The sequence below is a fragment of the Pagrus pagrus genome (genome assembly GCF_965226575.1).
Source record: "Pagrus pagrus genome assembly, chromosome: 20".
Lineage (NCBI taxonomy): Eukaryota > Metazoa > Chordata > Actinopteri > Spariformes > Sparidae > Pagrus > Pagrus pagrus.
In genome coordinates, this window is record NC_140207.1 from 20629653 (window position 1) to 20650030 (window position 20378).

Here is a 20378-nt window from a genome sequence, read left to right on the forward strand (position 1 = left end):
GAGTCACCAGAAACGAACTGGCCACTTCAAGTCCCAACATGAGCATTTATAGGTGGTTAAGTTTGCCAGTCACTAAGTTAGTGAGGCTAATTTTAACTTGAGTTTTGAACGCACAACAAAACAGAATGAAAATAAACCAAACTATTAAAAACATCAGTTAAAGCTGCAATTATCTATATTTTTAAATTGACAATGGAAAAAATAATCTCATGTGATGCCAGAGGAATCATTTGATGATTTCAATTCTGCATTTCCCCTTGTCTCTAGCTGTTCCGAGCGGTTTAGCCTCTTTTAGCTCATTATGTTGTTTTTCTGGCCCCCAAACTTTAATATTTTGGTTCAGTCTCACTGCTCTCATCTGCGCCATTTTCAGACAAAACAGGCAGCTGCTTTCAGTGAAAAGGCTTTTAATTAACCCCACTGGATGCTACCTGTCCAACACTAGACACGGGGCAACATTATCTATGTAACTTCAGTTTTGTAACATATGTGACATCACTATCTTAGGAAGTCAAAAGAACGCACTGATGACTTTTGCATTCACACTTTGGCATTCACTTAATTCACTGTGGTTACACTGCAGAAGAGGCAGTCACCTGGATGAAAATCCTGTGCTTATTTGACCCAAACATTCATCCCCAACCTCCTCCCAAGCAGACTTTTAGCTCTTTATACGACTTCGCCTGACTTCCTCCTTTGTTGGTGGTCAGCGTAAATATGGGTCGTAATAACCCAGCCTTGCAGTTGACCTATATGGTTGTTTTTCTGTTGAGGCCTGACTATAATTATTAACATTTAAGAAAAGTGTATATTAATAACACTTACATGTGCTTCAGAGGTTTGAATGGTTCCATTCGTGTATAAAAAATCCAACCATGTCACACAGCACAAAAATGTATTGAATTGAGATTATTTTATTACACATACTGGTCCAAAGGTTTAGAATGCACCTCCCCACACAAGTATGTACCGTAAATAAATATTATAAAGCAATTTTTCAACATTTATACGCCACTTATAAATGCATCACGGGAGGGTGAGTGCTCTTCCTTTCTGAGGTTAAAAAAATCCAAGAATTTCTCCTTTACTTGCCCTGTGAACGTGGAGGGATGATACAGCCACGTCAATGAGACACTGTCTGTGCAAATTGCAAACCTTGTGAGATTCCACTTTCTTTAACAGCCCCGTCCACGAGGCTAAACATTTCAGTGCCTGGTTGAGGGCAAACTTTGCACGGAACGGGCAGTACTATCAGCTTTGGAGGATGAACCTTGGAGGGCAAAGCGGCGCTGCTGGTGACACCACAGAATGCGAAAACAGCAATCATGTAATCATGGCATATGGTGCTGCCATGAGTGTTATTTTTGAATTATGCTGCTTCGGTAAGTGGCAACACCCAAAGTTCATTCACAAGAGCCGAAATAAGACAGCAATGAGAGGTTTCTCTCAACGTGAAAATAATACCTTCTTGTAGGGAAATATTTGAATCATCATGACCATGACCTTTGTCTTTTCAACAAGTCCTCTAGAACGTTAGATCCTCCGTATCCCAACATCTATACTAAGGCCTTGACTAATGGTTCCCAAACCTTTTATAGCTGTTTAGTATTCCACAAGCAAAGAAGAGCTGGAAAAATAAACAGAACAATTTTTTAAATTATGTTTTCAGCATTTTCAGTCCTTATTGATGGTGACAGTAGAGGCGGTCAGGAAATATTGTGCAGGAGAGAGAGCAGGGTGACACGCAGCAAAAGCTGCTGTATAAAGTACAAATAAACATCATTTTGACTAAATATTAAACTATTCTTTTATTCAAGGTCCACTTCCTTTGCATTTTCCAGAGTGTACAATCATTTTCTTTTCCCTTGCCTAGGAGGCTATGTTTAAACCCTTGTTTGTTTGTTTGTTTGTTTGTTTGTTGGTTGCTTGGTTGGTCGCTTGGTTGGTTGCTTGGTTGCTTGGTTGGTTGGTTTGCCATTTGGCAGGATTACACAAAAATTATATGTTTTCTGTAAGATAAAGGGATGTACTTTCTTTAACATCGCAAGATAGGGCCTATTTTAGCATTCTCGTTAATTTCTCAGGGATTCATGCATGGATCTCGATTAATAAAATCAGGCGTAATTAGATGGCTGGCATCTATGAGTGACAACATTTTGATGCAGATCCTAATAAACATACAGATATAGCTGATTTAAGTATGCTTTTACAGAGGGTGTTCTTTTTTTTCAGACAAGTAGGGTTGGGAACATGAACCGTGCATTCAGCTGTTGTGGCAGACGTATTTGAAATGACTGGAAAGATGCAGACTTCCCCTGGTGGCAATTCACAATAAATTAGGAAATCAATATAAGACTGTACATAACTGAGCTTGAGAGCTTTTTCAAGTCAGTGATGTGAGGATATTCACACTTATCCACATAAAGGAAATTCACCCAATCAAGTTATCCTGAGGGTTTTTAACACGACTGGTGATGAATTCTTATATTGGCTCATCCTTTGTCACATAACAAAAGTTCTATACTTGCACTGACAAATGGCCAAACTGATGAAGACTGTGAGATGTGGTCAAAACCCATGAAAAAAGCCAGTGGGTTTACAATGTAATTCTTGAAGACGAGAACATGCCTTGATGCTCAAAGCATATTTTTTCCAGCCCAGTTGCTTCAATCTGTGTACAAATGTACGACTTTAAGACTTCCACCCAGACGACTGACGTTGGTGTCCCTCGAGAAACCAAAAGTCAAGTCAAGTTAACGGATATAACATATTTAACTTACAAGTTTGTTAATGTATGTAATGTTATCTTTTCCTCAACCTTGCCAAGTAGTTTTGTAGCTTTAACCTAACAAAACTACAAGTGTTGTGTGTTTATTCATTCATGACAACAATGATCAACTGAGTTTGTCTACTCTCCATTGAAATTAATGGGAAGGATTGGCATATCACAGGCATGCAAAAACAAACATTGGCATATGCACTGCACACAATGTAAAAGTCTTATTTGTACACAGATTGATAAGACTTGGTTGAACAGATGATTTTTGTTCTTTGAATTTCACCCCTTTAATCATCTTATGACCCCTCAGATTCTGCCGCTTATAACACCTGGCTCAGACCGACAGCAATATGTCAGAATTTGCCTTATTTAAAACTTTGGCCAACCATGATGGGATGAGTCAAAAAAAAGGATTGTTTTCTCGTAATTGGCCAATGTGAATCAGAAAATTGGAGTGAAAAAAGATGCAGTAAGCCCAGATCAGATGTAGTATTTCAAACCTGAGGCAGTGACTTTCTTTGGCTTTTGTTTTGGATCTAAAATGAGATGCAGTGCACTTTGGTGGGTTTCCTCTGGAGCCAGCGACTTGTTTTGTGAGTTCCAAATAACTACAAATGACATTATGTCTGACTGAAATTAGATAAGTTTCGAAAACATCTCAGGATAATTTCTGAGCACTGAAACGCTGAAATGCTAACTAGCGTCAGGGGATTTCATGTGTATATGAAAATAGATACGTCAACGTAACTTTTTCTGCCCCTCAGTTTGCACTCTGCTCTCCACGGGTTCCTCTGCATCGTCTGAATCCCATGTTGGCAGCTTGACCCACAAAACCTCTGGATGGGGTCTCGCTGTTTGTAGCAGCTGTTTAGTCGGCCCGTCTCGGGAGCTCAGAGAACGGCCAATTATCAGGATTTAGGCTGTTAGGAAACAGCTGAGGTGCACGCAGCTAGACCGCCTACTCCTCCAGCCCTGTTGCTGTGAGCATGTGTGGAAGTGACTCTTGGATGGACTGAGACATGGGATCCACGGGGGAAATTCACAGGCATTATCTTCCAATAAACAAACTGGGAGATCCACTGCATGTGGCTACGCACGGTGGGTCCGGTTGGAATGTTGGAGGCAAACGGAAAATGATCAGACTAACCTCCAAACAACAGCAGTGAACATGAGACTTGTTGTGTTGCAGGGCTTTGTGGTGAGACTTCAACAGGGATTATGTCAGTGGACAGCGAAGAGGAAGAGGAGGATACGTTCTGCACGGCTGACGCTTGAGTAAGTGCTGTCTCGCTGACAACACAGCGCGCCGCATGTACGAGAAATCGCGGTCGATGAAATCATGTGAATGAAAACTTGACACCAGGTATCAAAGCAGAGATTTCCTGCATTCCTGTTTCATTTCATGAAAAGTGCCTACTTTTTTCTGTGAGAGCGGTTTACTCTGGCAGCCGAGCAGAGCGTTTCTAAGCCATCTACGTTTATCCATTTCCCAAAGGTCTCAGGTCAGAACAATGTGCATGCCTTCACAGTCTGTTCTTACAAGCGCAACAATTGACCCTTTTTGTTTAAAACTGGCATGTGTCACATTTTTCCCTCTGTTTAGGCGCAGACCCTTTTCATAAAACAAAGAAGAGATGATGTCCACCTGGAATAACAGCCGGCATGTCCTCATTTGGCCAAACACAGCGTTTGCTTGTGGTTCTGTGTAAGCACAGCTCTCCCCCTCTTGTTTCTGGTGGTTTATGAAGAAGTTTATTATGAGAAATGAAGACAGGAAATATTTTTCAACTGCCTTGGGTTAGCTGAACACGGAGGAGACTGAGAAACTGCCTTGCAACATGAAGGAGAGCTGGAAAAATGTGGCTTCAATACAATAATAGAATCAAGAAGACAAACACAGAATGTATTGCTCACTTTAGAATGATTTGAGGAAATGATACATGAAGGAATAGAATATATAACAGTGAAAATGTCACGTCTGACACAAAAAAATGCAATCTGGAGGAAAGCAGGAGGGATCTAATTCTTATTTGGGTGAGAACAGCGTGGATCAAAAGGTTTTCTTCATGAGGAAACATTTCAAAGAATATTAAATGTTTAAAGGAAATCCAGAAATCAGAGCTATGACTGAAATAACACGTTGTTACCAGTGTATACCTCCTTCATTTAGGTAATTCATTTAGTCAGTAATCTCTCTAAGTGCTGCACAGTGTAATTCCTCCTCTGTGTTAGCTAATGTTTCTTAGTTTCATCGAGTGGAAGTTCCCAGTGTCACGCAAGCTCGAACTGCACTCACCTGTGGACCCGCCCGACTGGAAAATATGCTAATTTGAGGGCTGTAATTCGTCTGCGAAGTAATAGTGCTTCTCCGAGCCTTTTGTCTCCTGTGTGATTAGCTCCGGTTCAAACAGTGTCCATGATCTGAGCAGTGACCTGCACGCATCACCTCCTCCAACATCCATGAAGTTGCAGCTGGTCCAAAAAACGCCCCCGAAATCCCGAAATGATTGCAAGGTCGGACCAAGTTTTTAATCAGTCAATTCTTTCAGGAATCTAACAATTAGGCCTCGTAATTTTTCTCATATTTTTGTCCAAGGGCAGGAGTTAGCGAAAGACAAAGCCCTGGCTCTAATGAACTGGGGCTCCGTGGAGCATCCTTCACAGCAAGGTAACTAATTACTTCAGCATGCCATGGGAGTCATATTTCCTCATCAAATGGGAAATGATTTTCAGAACATCTGCATTCTTGGAGTTTATTCCGTGTGGTTTCGCCCGCTGTTGGTGGAGTTCAGTTTCTGGCGGACTAAATGGCCAAGGTGAAGTCTGGAGTCTGTCAAGTCGCAGGCCGCGCCAAGCGAGAATCTCCTCATGTCCGTCTCCTGCGCCGAGATAACCGTGCAGTTTCGCAGCGCCTTTCGAATCTGTCAGCAGCAACAGAGAGAGGAGGCACGGGGTGAAAAAAGAACGAAGGGAGAAGCTATAGGCAGCATGGAATATCACTTAGCTTTTCAATGGAAAACGTGGCTCATTGAAGCTGGGGTTTGGGGCTGCTCAGTGCAGAGAGGGATGAGAGGTCAACTAACCTGATAGGATTGTTGCAGGAAGCGTGAGGGCGAGCCATCTCACAGGGCCTTGCTGAGGTCCAGAGGCAGCTGATCCACATAGAAAAACAGCGGGGCACCTTGTCAGGGGTTTGGCACTCGAAAAGGCTGTGTCCTGATTGGTTATAACTGACAATGGAAACGCAGGGCCCGCCAACACTGCGTCTGTAACAAGTTTGTGGCGTTTGCTGCTACCAGTTTGGGGACAGTTGCTGTCAACATCTTTATTCCAGTCTCCCAAATCACTCCCTGCACTCTCGTTTTCTCCTTCAGTATCTTTCTCATTTCGTCTTTCATGACATAAGACGGGTCTTGGCCTCAGCTTTGTGGCAGAGCTCAAGTTCAGGACGAGCCGTGGCATGGTAGAGCCATTAATATTCAGGGAAGAGAATGGAGACTGAGCCCTGAGGGAAAGGACACACCTAGGAAGCATGAGACATAAATTCAGTCTTCCCCTGGCCTCCCTGCCTTCAGACTCACTACGCACAAAGACTCGGTTGTCCATTGTCGCTATCATACAGGATCCACAGTACCACAAGTATTCAAATTATACGTACAGACTTCCCTAGGTATCCACATCATGACAGCAGATAAAAAAACCTCAAAACTTTATAAAGTCTTTATTTAAAGTAATTTATCTCTTGCTGCTGCTGCTGCTGCTGCTGCTGCTGCTGCTGCTGCTGCTCCCTTGAACTCCAGAGAGGCAGATTGTGATCTGATCCTGGGTCGGACAAATAAAGTGAAACGCCCAACATCCTTCTAAAGGTAGCAAAAATACACAGGAGATAGCAAACGCTGGGGCCCCAACCACTAATGTGTGGTGTATGGCTGACGCACATCACCGCTGTATACATTCAGCTCCTCCAATGGTTTTTCATGATTAGTTTGTTTAGCTCCTAAAAACCACTCCGCCCTGTGTGTCGTAAACAAACATCTCCTATATTGTGATCAGTGTCAAGCTTAGAATCAGGACTGTAGCCTGCTGACATCAGCAAAGGAAAACTACAACTGCCTGATTTTGTTTTTGTGTTTACAACTTGTTCCTTCTTTCTCTTTTAAAATACATATATATATATATATATATATATATATATATATTATAAATACACGGACACGTTACCTAAAGCTATTTAAAGAAGATCAGTGGTTGATGATTTAAGTGAAATCTCCAATATTTCTCGAAATAAACAAAATGTAAGACTGCTCCTGATTGTAGCTGCCATTAGCGAGTTGGCTGAGTTAGCTGGGCAGCCCACCTCCAGAGGCTGGAGCTACACTATCAGACCATCATCTTTGTAAAGAACAAAATGGTATTACAAGACGGGATGGGCCGGGGCTAGCTGGCTCACATGCTAACTTCAGTAGACATCTTTGAAGCATAATAACATAATGTCAGCACTGTCACGTCTTCACATTCTGTTATCATGTAATTCATCAACTTAAAATCTTACACATTGCACCATTCACAAATGAATAAAACACACGATGCTTTTCATTTCATTCAGAGGTTTATTCATTGCTTTGACCAAGAAATGACTGTTTTTATAAAAGAAACTTTACATGAGCAACAAGGAGATATGCATTTGGTCATTGGATTGAAAATCCAGTCTCTATCAAAACAAACAAACAAAAAATCTCAATTTATATAACTTAACAATAAAAAAAAAACTATGGTCACCATTTTCTTTGTTTTTTACAAAGTCTGTAATAATAATTTATAGGCTTTAATGCACACCGCTGCTTTCCATTTGTCAGCATGGTTGTGATAGCACGGCTCGTGCTGGAGAAAGGTATGTACAGTACCGAAGTGTTGGCTGTAGTAACCCCTTTGGCTTGTACTTGTATTGTCGTCGTTGGGCAGCGACTGCAGGTGGGAACAACAAAGGCTGCTATGTTGTCTCCCGAGCCTCCTTCCCTCGCTCGGGTATCGTGTGAGGTGTGAGGGTCGCGAGTGGTCCAGAGGTTCAGAGGTGCGATTAGAAACACAAGGAGCTGTCCCGGCACTACCCCGCAGCTACCCTGCCTGGATCAAGTGTATAAAAAACATATGTGGGAGCTCTCAACCCCCATTGCATAAGCAAATAGTGCCCGGGGATTGGCTAGTGCGATTGATTTCATGATACTTCCATAGGCACGCTAACAGGAATAATATAGGGTTGTCCTTCATTTATTTTCCTTCTCTTCACCTTCATGTAAAAACACATTCAATCCATAAGTTCTCAATGGAGGCTGTGTGTTTTCTGACTGAAATCTGTAAGTGCAGCTTCTTCTTTTTTTAACAGTTTGCACATAAAAAACAGGTCAAAAAGTCACTTTGTGCAGCATCACTCCCTCTCAAAGTTCTTGACCACAAGCACAGTCTGGTTGTCCAAAAAAAAACATAAAGAAAAATGCATAATTTATGAAGGAGTGTACATTTTGACACACATAAACAGTACCTTGAAGATATACATAAAATTAAAAAGTCAGCACAGACAGCCAACTTCAGTTTCTCCCATAAGTCTAACTTGGTTTCCCCCAGCTTGTGAATTTGGCATCGTTCACTGCAAACGTTTATAACATATGCACTGTACATAAGGAGACTTTTTTCCATCGGATGACAAAAGGAGCTCTTAATGCCGCACGGTTAAGTGAAACCAAGTACAGAGATTTGTTAAAAAACAAACACAACCACACATATACAGACTGACAATAACAGATACTTTGAACTGTTGCTTGGCCGACAAATAGATAATACTGGAATGTATTTTTAAAGACAAAAAAAAAAAAAAAAAAAAAGAAGCGAGGGGGAGAAAGTCAGACTTTTAAGCCTACCCTCTGGCTTCTTGTAAACAGCAATTTGAACGTAATGCTAAACAGCTGAGAGCGCTGAGGATCAAACGGCTGGGGGAGCTGGCGGTGGCTTTTCTTTTTTACGTTCACTCCTGACTATCTTGTTTCTTGAGCGCAAACATGTGAAAAGGCAACACTGTCCACATTAAAACAGTGATAATGCAAAGCAAAAACATCCCTTTTAGGTGGTGGCATTCTTCCGTTGGGAGCAGATACCTTAATGAACCTTGCCTGTGGATCTACGTACATGTGTGTAACTGAGTGGGTGAACGTGACTTCATACGGGTCCAGCTGAGCATTCGTGCACGTTTCAGCAACTCAAAGCCCAGATAAGAAAGAAATCCTTCGCTCGGTTGATGAAATCCACGGCCGTGATGTGGAAAAAGGCGGAGAACGCTGGCTGCTTCCCAATCTGCTGCTCACGTTAGGGCAACTTATCTGCGTATGCAAGAGTTATTGTTGGCCTGCAGCAGTGAGAGGCTGACTGAGACAAAACAGTGTTCAGTTTACAGTCAATATGAGGACTCCAGTCAAAACAAGGACAATGCCTTTAAGGAAATGACTGCAAGGTATTTTCTGAGAGTGTGTATCGGCATGTGTGTGTGCTATTTGAGTTCATCAATGCCTCTGACAGTGAGCTCATTTAGTCCTTAAGGCACAGGCTGTTATGGGGAGGTTTCATTCACGAAACAAATCCTGAATCACGACTGCGACTCTGAACTTCGTCAAATATTCCTTCACAAAACTCTACAAAGAGGCACCTCAGTATCTGTTTGTTGCATTGACCACAGACGGCGAGTTATCATCTAAATAACAAAGGCACTTTGGCAAAAATACAAATTTTCGTAGCATAAAAAAATGAAAGAATAAAAAAAAAAAATCAGACTTATCAAAAATAAGTTAACATTACAAAATCGTCTTGTTTTTAGGGAAATACTGCAGTGGAAGTATCATCAACACTTGTCTGTCACACATCAACCCAGCAAAGAAAAATGATGGTCAAGGCCTCTTTTGCACGTTTTTAAGTCAAGAAAAGAATGAGAGTTCTCTTTTTGTTTCACACTTTCTCATCTCAAACACCCCCTCTCCTCCTTGAACAACAGTTGTCTTTTCATTCTCTCAAGGGGGGGGGGGGCCTATTTGGACTCTGAAACAGGAATGTTAGCTGGTTTTGCATAGAGAGATGTTAGGATGTAAGACGACGTCGGGGCTAATATTTCTGCATCAGCGGCACTTTAACAGTCTTGATCTCTGCTATATGGGAGGACTTCTGGATGATGCAGCTGGTGGTCCCAGAGGCCCTGTCCTTCCCCTGCGCCAAGTTGGTCAAGGCCATGGCGGCGTTGATCTCCCTCCAGTACGTCTCGTCTTTGCCCTTCACCTTCTCCTTCTGCGCAGCTCCGACGCCACCTCTGCCGCTGGTTATCACAAAACATGCACAGGAAAAGAACAAAACAGAGAGCAGGGGAGTTAGAGGTCAGCTTGTAATGAATGAAAACAGCGGATTTGATCTTGGCTGCGATGTAAAAGACAGTCCACTCACTTGTCACATTTACTTGATCCATGGTCTGTGGTTTCTGAAAGCACAAGAGGGAAAAAAAGGTTAATTTTGCAGCGTTCTCTCGGGTCAATGAGGATTTATTGAAATCTTGCTGAACATGCAGGCTCAGAAGCGTGTGTGCATGGTTTTTGTGTGAGGTCTGCGTGTGTACAACCACGTCCAGCGCAAACATGTGTTGCTCTGTTTTCTCTCTCAATCAGATGGTTGGACAAAACAGACATTTTGCAAGAAGCCGTCAAGAAACAAGGTGACTAATAGGATCGGGTTGAAAGACGTTTCTTATGACTCATAAACTCCATTCTCTAATATTTTGTTGGAAAACAAATGGGCCCGGGCCAACATAATTGAGTTGTCTGAGGAAATCGTATCAAAAAAATGACTGACGGGGGGATGGATGTCTGCTCTCTTCTTTTTTTACTTCAAATGGGAGCAATCTCTGTCTCACATGTAAAACATTAGTGGGGAATAGCAAAGTCATTAAACAATGAACCCAAACTTCTCTTCAGGGCAACCAGGGTGTTTACTTCAGCAAGAGAAAGGCCATGTGCACGTCGCGTGTGTGTGCAGTTATGCTGAACCTGTCCTCTGTCTTGGGTCCAGGTTTAGGTAAGTACTGCCCAGCAGCAGAGTATGATGACACAGGCTTGGCGTTTCGTGAGGCATTAAAAGAGAGCAGAGCATTTGGATTTCCTAGCTGCGCAGCCTCCAGGCACTTTCTTTAAGTTAGCTTAGCAGCTGGGACCCTGTGAGCTTTTAAGAAGTCCAATTTTGACCGGGTGTAGATGAGTGGCCCACCTTAGAGCGTTCAAAAGAGGGTAAACTGTCTTGAAATTTCCAGTTTGTCCAATGGTATCAAAAAGTTCATGTTACCTATCGCTCAGCAATGACTTCCTGCTCTCTTACAGTCACTATTTTCTTCAATTCCCAGAAGCCACACCACGAACACATCACCCAGGGACAAACAGTATCCTGCAGCCCCCACGCCACATTTTCCCGTAAAGCAAATGTCTAAACCTGAGCTGCCGCTTTTACAAGACCTTCTTCGCGCCACCGTCACCGCAACATAACAGTCGACGGGCGTTCCTGAGCGTTCCCTCCTGCTAATGAAAAATCTGCACCCTTCATTTTCACTGGAATTTCATTCCCATGATTGTTAGAAGGGACTGTAAAAGGTTGCGCAAGGACACTGTGTTTGGGGTTTAGCGTCGCTGCAGACAGCCACAGAGATGGAGAGCCAAACTCCCCCAACATCGGAGAAAGCACACACAGGATTTTTACCGTTCTGCTTCGTCACCTCCAGCCCTGCCAAAGCCCTCCATGGACTTTCCAAAGATCTTGATCCATAAGTGCCTAATTATTACACGAACACTTTGCTCTGTTCCTCCCTTGTTTCCCAAAAATGTTCCCATGTAGCGTGACCCATGCTGACAGTAACCAGCTTTGCAAGGAGGTGGGCTAATGTGGGCTTGATTTTGGAATGTCTTGTTGTTTTTCCATTCATTCTATAATAGGTGTACTCTACAGAGATAGACTTCACTCTTCACAATTTCTCTGCTGATGGTTCTTAGGCAGAAGAGAGGAATGTGTGCGCACGTGCGAGAGGGAGATGAGGACATGATAACCCAGAAGTACAAACCGCAGAATGAGATTTGAGGTTTTAGTACGTCAAAGCCATCCAACAAAATCCTTGCATTCTTGTCTGGCCACAACTCCCCGCTGTGCTATCTCTCCCTGGGCCTTTATCTCGCTTTATCAGCCAGTCCATTTTCCTTTATTGATATTCCTCATCCTCCGTCCTCCACTCGTTCACCCCTCGCTGCAGTGATTTGCTGTAATACCTCCAGATCCAGGTAATCAAGGCTCTAACGCAGCCCAGCCAAAACAAATGCAATGTTTCCCATCTAAGTTTTAATAAACGCTGGTTCTGTGCCATGTCGTCCACATTTCCAAAAGCTGTTTTTAAAAGTTCTTGATATTATCCATCACCTCTTCATCTGCTATTTGTTCTTATTCTCCATTTCATTGCCATTTTCCAAACGTGTGAAGGCATCCTCTGCACTCTATGTCCATCTACTCTCTTGATTGTTGCCTGTGTTTGAAAGGCGATTGGTCCTGATCAAAAAAATATACACCATTCCTTATAATCACAGCTCCGTAATTACAGGCCAATTACACGGTTTTCATGTGTTGTTCATGTTGTCCAAAAATATATTAGCTCAGTGTTTACAGCTGCGATGCTCAGTGTGCAGATTGGTTAGTGACAGGAGGAGGTCAGTAACAGCAACATCAAAGACAAACAACATCCAGATGAAAGTGTCTCTGCGCCTTGGGAAGTGCAGTGTGTGAGTCTTTCCATCCACAGCTTTGAGTGTTTCCAGTGTGTGTGAGGCAGCCACTGTCCAGATGCTCCGTTCAGAACATACAAAACAGTGTTTTCTGAGGTCTCAGGCAGGTGGTGAAGTTTCGGTCCAAAGGCTAAGAGGACCTCCAGGACAACATCCCCCCCGCCCCCTTGGACTAGGCACCAGCTCCTTCCCTCAGGACCCTAGGACCCCAGGATCTGGAAATGCACCACTGCGTAGAAAAACTCTATTTCCAAAGCTCTGTGCCTAAAACATCTAAAACTAAGATTTTTTGAAAACAAGAGCGGCGCCAAAGACTCAATAAATCGCTAATAAATCACCTTTTACTATTTTCTTATTCTTTTTTTCCTTGTTTTTTCTACTTTTTTTGCTTTAATACTTGCTACTGAACACTCAGTCCACTCTGCTGTTGCCTTTGGGCTCCACTGACAGTGGGGTTTCACAGACCGCCAAAGGGGAAAGCTAAGAAGTCTGATGGTTTCTGGCGTCATACTGGAAGTCCAAAAATACTAGCTCACTTAACATCACCGCAGCGTAATGTAGGAAAAAATGGAAAAAATAAACCTCGAGTAGTTTTAACAAAACTTGATGAAAATGAGGGAAAACAAGTGGGGGCTGACAAATTAGAGAGGGACTGAGGTTACACCTGTTAACGACTGCAGAGGAGAGCGGTCGACTATCATCGTTACCATCTGGTCCTGTTGTTAGCAACATACAACAATAAACACGGCAGGCCATGTTGCACAAACCAAGGACTGGGCTGAATTAGGCAGACAAATAAACACAAACACACACACACACACATTTAATACAACATTTACGTTTCAGGCTTTTAGTTGGTGGTCTTATACAAAGTGACTTCGAGTAAGTGTCAATTCTTACGTCACCAAAAATCACACGTTGCCAGAAATAAGTCGTGAGTAAGTCTAAGTTACAGCATAAAACTTATTGGAAACCAGAAATTGTCATTTTATTATGTCTGTTGGAGTAAAGACTAAACAAACAAGAAGCAGATTGTTGAGCTGTAGAGGAGCTGCTGGAGTGAAATGTTTGAACTGTGGAAAAACAGGCTTGCTTTTACTTCCTGCTTACAATTTGTGCTGGAATTAGAACTGGAAGAAGTTTTGCTTCCAGTCTAGACTCCCACCACCAGAACCATAGTTAATTCAGATATATGAAAGTCGTATTGATCTTCTCATCCCACTCTGAGCAAGAAAGCAGATAAGTATTTCTCGAAAATGTAAATGTGAAAATTTGTTCTTGATCTAGTTTGACAAGATTATCCTAAATCAGGGTCCACCTACTATCTTTTTCCTAAAGCTCTAGGACCGTACTAGCTACTACCACCTGTTAAAACAAACCAAAGTTCCATACTTCCATCACACAAAGACAACTGAGCCGTCATCTGCTAATGAAGACTGTGAAATGTGGTTGAAAGCTACAATAACGTAAGTGGGCCTTGAAGATTATTTCAAAGAAAACTAAAGAAAGTAAAAAGAAAAAGAAGAGGAAGAGAAGTTGTAACTTGTGGCTTTATGAATGGTTAACAAACAATTTTCTTTATATTTTCTATTAATTATAACAACTTCTGAGTTACCAGGTTGTGAAAAAAATGTGTTTTCTGCTGAGTCATTAAAAGTAAAGTTATTATTTCTAATACAATATCAAGTTTAAAGTTATAAATAGTTATTTATTGTAGCTCAAGTGTCAAACAGCAAGTTTCTAATATTACTCATGACACGTTACATTTTAGTCTTTTTTAATGTCTGGCATTGTCATCGGAGATGAAAGCGAGTGGTTGGGAATTAAGAGCAGCGGACTTTGAGACCATCGCAGCCCACGCTGTCTTTCGACCATCTAACCTGACCTGCTGGACCGCCCCGGGGAGGAAGAAAGTCGGAAAAGGAGCCATGTTAATCCAGTTTGGTTTAAGGCTGCTCCTGGCTAATGTCTGGTTTCAGGAAAAGGAAATGGACAAAATGGGACTCAGGCTGGCAAAACAACATGAAATCAGAGACTGTTATGTCCACGGAGAGCTGTCTCCACCACAACATCTCCGATTAAGCTGTTGCACTCGACGGGCAGACCAGGTTCTGAGCTGACAGAGCGCAGGACTACAGCCGGACGAGGAGAGCTGGACTCTGCGTTTATAACATCGATGCGTGGTGCTCACACAGTCAAAGTTTATGGACAGTGTTTCCCAGATGTCAAACTTTTGATATGAAGATGGCGACCACATCATCATCACCGTCATGTTGCTGCCGTTTACGCCCTGACACAGATGCACTACATGTATATTTGTATAGAAAAAACTGTAAACAAGATCTGTAATTTCCATATGCAACCCTGTGTTGTATAATAAATTGTACAAATAAATTACCTCGTACCTTACTCATGTTAATAAAGTCATTTAAAGGGAGTTTCTCACTTAAGTCATCAGAAAAAAATAGCAAGTCATCAATAATTATAAATATTACAATGCTATTGGTAAAAGCCAATAAGTCTGCAGTTGTAAATGCTAGTAAATACCTAATAACAGCTAAAAAGATAGAAGCAAATGTTTTATGATAAACACCGGTCAGAGAGTCTTCTTTCAATCACCTAGCAACTTAAAGGCTGCTTACAAAAATAGCTTAAATAAGTTATCTATAATGTATGATATACATAAACAAATAAATCTAAATAAATGCATAAAGAATCCATTACTCCAGTGGATAGAAGGTGAAATTTGTTTACTTTGAATGAGAAGATTATTCCACGACCATGGAAAAGCAGTTGGAAACACACACACACAAGTCCAAACTTAATTGTTGTGGCAAGGAAATGAGCTAAGCTGATTTCCTCATAAGCACCTGATGAGAACCAGAGTGGTGTTGCAGACTCGTTGCTGCTGACCTGTGCAACCGCAGAGCAGGTCAGGATGAGAACGGATCATTGTGTCATCATGCAGCTTCTTTGATTTCTCAGGCAGCCAGTCAAGAAGTGAGGGATGAGTCAAGACTTACTGTCACCACAGGTGAGTCACAGCGCTGCATCGGGCAGAAAACGCACAATCCTTCAGCCACACTTTACCTCCAGCAAAGCCTGTGTCCTGAAGCTCACTGAAGCCTACCACATGTAAAGTCACATTCAAATTAATGCAGACATGTGACTGCACGGACACGTTTCTTTTAGCCTCTTTGGTTCCAACCAAAATGGAGATGACGAATGCTTCAGGCGACATCTAGTGATGCTATCTTTGATTTGTCACCAGCCCAAACCACAGTCTTGAGCATGAGGTAGAACACAGAGCGATCACTCATGCTTCTGGGCTCCCAGGTCTATCTTTTATACATTTCTCTAATGATCTGTGCTTTTTATAATGTCAAGAAGAGTCTGTAAATGAAGTTAGAGATGCCTTGGCACCCGGCTGCCTTGAACTCTGCCAACTCTACTTTTATATTACCCCTCCCAGCCATTTCTCTCCCTGCCTCGCTCTCCTTCTGTCCCTACGGGTGGTGAAAAAGTCTGCGCCTGAGGCTCCAAATAACCGAACTGTCAATTCCACTCAGTTGGCCAAAGACATCATACACGGCGTGAATTTAATGCCTTCTCCGTTCGCCCTGACAACACTTTCATCACTTGAAAAAATATTGAAAAATTAGCTCTTTGGCCATTAAATTGAACATACACACAGTGACAAAGCCAGACAGATACTAAGCTGCTGCCCAAAAATGACTCTCCCATCCGCTGCATTTCTTCGTCTGTGTTGCTTTTTTTCCACGTCTGCCCGGCAGATGACACACTGGTGTGTCTGTGGCCAGCAATGAGGATTATGCTTTGTGTCTTCTCACTGCTGGATGGGGAAATAATAACAGTGTTTTGGGTTTTTAAGCGCTGCCAGGTTGTCATTGTGTTTACGAGTGCCAGTAAACAGAGTGTAATCAGGGCCCCCCGTAAATTAGCCGAAATGAGAAGAGCGTCTCGACGAAGACATAAATACATTGTCATGAGTGTCTTCTGTGTGACTGCCAGGGTGTCATAGACAAACAAAAAGGGAACCAACAGGCTCGTCACGAAGAATTGGGATTTGGCGTGACAACGGATGATCGCAACAAAATGATCATCGCAGAAGATTGAAAAGGAGATGATGATGGCATCAGAGAGGCTCATATGTGAAATGCTGACTTCATAACAGCAGGGACACATCAATGGAGGAACGGCACTCCTGATGATGAACAGATGAGCCTGTTATCGCTGCTTTGATACGACAGGTACAGACGAGACAAAACAACTGACTCCACCCGCTTCGTCACAGGTTTCTCAGTAACATCCTCGGGGATGAACGAATGTGGAACACTAAACACACACACATTAGGGGAAGAAGAAAAAAAAAAAAGCAGAAACCACAACTAAACCTCATTTTGATCTTTAAGTGTTTTTTTGTGCCCCAAAAATATCCTTTTTTCTGGAGCTGGAGGCCAAATGATATGTTTGCAGTGTGTGCGTGTGTTTGTGTGCGTGCATGTGTGTGTGTGTGTTCTGTGTCCTCGCTGGGTCACACCTCTGCTCTCTCATTAAAGCTCTCCTCCATCCCGTGGGAACACAATGGTAGCCTATTGTTCTAGACACGGCTCGCTTTTTAAAATGGAAACAATTTGTGTTTTATGCAGACCAGGGCAGCGTGGCTCGGTTTCCCCGGCTGGGCAGGCAGCTGTGTTTTCTGAATCTGATGAGCCGATTGTGTGTGTGTGACCTTGGCGTGGTGATGATTTAAAAACGATCAGGTTGAGAGGGCTGATTATTCTGCTCTCATCCAGTTCTATGTTAGGGGAGTATAAATAGCATCTGTGCTGATGTTTTGTCTGTTAACACTTCTCTGCAGGCTGACGGCAGCTAGGATGAACACTGTCTCCGTCTTGCCTCGCACCCAGCCTCTGTTTAGTGGTCGGAAGCCAATATCCCAGCAAGCCCAATGATAGAGCTTCACCATCAGGGCTTTTATTTTTTCCATCTCTCTCTCTTCCTCTGTCTTTTTATCCACCTTTCCATTCACATGAAGCTCCACCACAGCTCAGTGCCAGCATTAAACTTAACCTCTGCCAACTCCCAGTCATTCCCACTGTCAGACCGGCCACACCCTGAAGGACACTTTGCACTTACACACTCACTTATTGCAATCTTCAAACCTTTGTGTTAACCCTGCTTATCTGCAATATACAGACACACAATATACAATATACAGTCCTCAATCAAAGCTGATTTTAAAGGGCCAATTCACCAAAATTACACAACCACACATGTCTCAACAAACCTCTAATAGCAATTGAGACAGTTTAGATCTGCATCTTACATTTTCCCCCATTTCATTTGTGGTGCTCGCAGCATTAAGAAATGACATTTGGAAAAATAGAAAGTGGTCCTGCCTCGCTGACGCATTAAAATCTGAAAGGGCGGAGTGAACTCACTATCCACGGGTCTCCTGGACAACAAACAACAAATCCGTATTGCAAATATTCATAAAAGGAAACTTCCCATCAAAAATCCACTGGTCACCGTTCCCGACCATCTGCGCACTGCTTGCATATCTCAATCCTTGTGACGTGATACTTTCTGCTGCAACAAGAACATTCCTTGACACACAGATTTCAACAATCAAAGCTACAAACGTTGTATTGCTGAATAACATTGTCAAGAATAATCAGCTCTGATGGATTCTGTATTCTCCTGTGACAGTGATGACATATGATCCTTTACCGTCAAGGGGGCGCGCCCTGTTGAAACTAGAAAAAATATACCACTGTTTAGTTTATTTGAATTTGGTAGACAAGCGTATCAGGATGATGTGATAGGGATTTACCCTACCCGACTCTGGACTTTGCTGTTTAATCTAAATATTCAACTATTCGTCTCTTTCTCAGTTCAGCATCACACTAAAGTTCTTTATCAGCCTACATCAGTACAGTATGTTTTACCTGCAGCTTCAGGTTCGCATTCTCACGCCTTTCTCCCTCCTCTGTGATTTGAAAACACACTTCCACACAGTCAGAGAAAGTAAAATGTGTGTCCTGCTAATGGCTTTTGTTTGTAGTTGGCACCTTCATTACTGTATGTCTGACAAATTGTTACAGACCTGGGATATATATTTACAACGGTGGAGCTGCACACAGAAACTGTGGGGGGCGCCAAAAAATGCCAATTTCTGCTTAAAATACATTAATAAATAAAAAACTCTCTTCAAACATATCAAAACAGAGGAAATAAGCAACAACCATGATTTTAAAAACTCTGTTAAATATGCCAGAATGACTCATCTGCAAGGAAAAGTTATCAGATGCGATACTTGAAGCATCTAAGAAGGCTTAATAATACACAACACAATGTCAAGTTAGGAACTTGACCGATATATTGGTTGGCTGGCTATCACAGATATATCAGTATCAGGTTATATGTCGTCCGATATGCACTTATATGAAAACTTTTTGTTTAAAGATTTTAATGCAGGAAAGTTGCCTGGGGTCATTTCTAATTCTGTAATTCCCAGTGAAGCTTACTGTTTCAGAAGAGAAGTTGCAAAATGTCTTTCCACTGTGAAATATCTTGAATGTTCATCTGCACAGCAAGATAGCACAACATGGTAAATTACTTTTTTCAAAACAATTATTAAATAAAGCCATTATATTTCACTTAAAGGTGGGGTTAATGATTTAACAATCAACTGTCTGTCTTCAGAATCACTCACCCCATGTTAAATATCAATGGTCATGTGCATTATATAACTTTCATCAGTGTTGTTTTTTCAATTTTGTTCAAATAAATTCTTGAAGAAGTTTGGACAAGTTTTGGAAGTGCTGGTTCTCTGGTTCAACTACAGTCTCTCTACAGTTTCTCTACCAGAGAAAACAGCTGGCAGTGTCTAATCCAGCATTACTGTTTCTGGAAAGACATCTTGCTGTTGAATTTTTAAACTTTAAATCCTCAGAGGAGAACAAATGAAATTCTAATCACTTGTATTGCACAAGCAGACATTTCAGAAGCAGATATTCAAAGAGAGACTGTCTACATGGCCAGACAACACTTGGGGCAAGTGCAAATATATGAACAAAATATGAAAACTATGAATGTGAACTTACTAACCCAGTCCCTAAATCCAAGTCCTGTTCTTTTATCATCGCCTTGATACAGTGAGACCTTGTCAACTGTCCTCTTCTCTTTGTCTTTGTGAGAAGAAATACAATAATACACACAAATCCCTAAGTTCTTCCAGCCACAGCCTCTGTCTCTTTAGTGACCATGCTGTCTTTCTTCTCCCAAAAGGCCACTGCTGGAGAAACTCAACTCTACATCTGGATGGAACAAGTGCCTCCTTCTCCTCTTCTCATCCCCTCCACACTGATTCCTAAAGTCCAACCTGAACCCAGTGAGTCTTGGCAAATGTTGCTGCCTTGGAACAACATCCTAAAACCCTCCACCCTCTCACTGTCTTCCCTTTCTCCTTTCCAATGAAACTGTGGAAAGCGCAAATCGTAGCCAGTTCATCCACATCTCTGGATTCCTCCGATGAGGACTTGTCATCCATAACTGTCCGGGAGAGGCTCATTGTCACCGAGCAGGCCCTGGGTCGAGCATTGTCTTTCCTGTTGCTCTGTGGCCTGCAGTAAATTACACCGCCGCTCATCAGTCAGTGAATGTGACATCCGAGTCTTAAATCAGACACAACCGCCAACCCATCCCAACAACGCTGCTGTATAAATCATCACAGT

The 20378-nt window shown here is 42.3% G+C and overlaps 1 protein-coding gene across 1 annotated transcript in view; it reads right to left on the minus strand.

The window, feature by feature from the left end:
* Window positions 1-9385: 9385 nt before the first annotated feature.
* mkxa (mohawk homeobox a) overlaps window positions 9386-20378 on the minus strand; it is a 28047-nt gene continuing 17054 nt past the window's right edge. Inside the window, exons 6-7 of the mRNA XM_084340994.1 lie at window positions 10256-10289; window positions 9386-10130 (exon numbers count right to left, since the gene is read on the minus strand). Of these exons, the coding sequence (XP_084197120.1) occupies window positions 9923-10130; window positions 10256-10289 (242 nt within the window). The 3' untranslated portion in view covers window positions 9386-9922. The remainder of the gene's footprint in view (window positions 10131-10255; window positions 10290-20378) is intronic.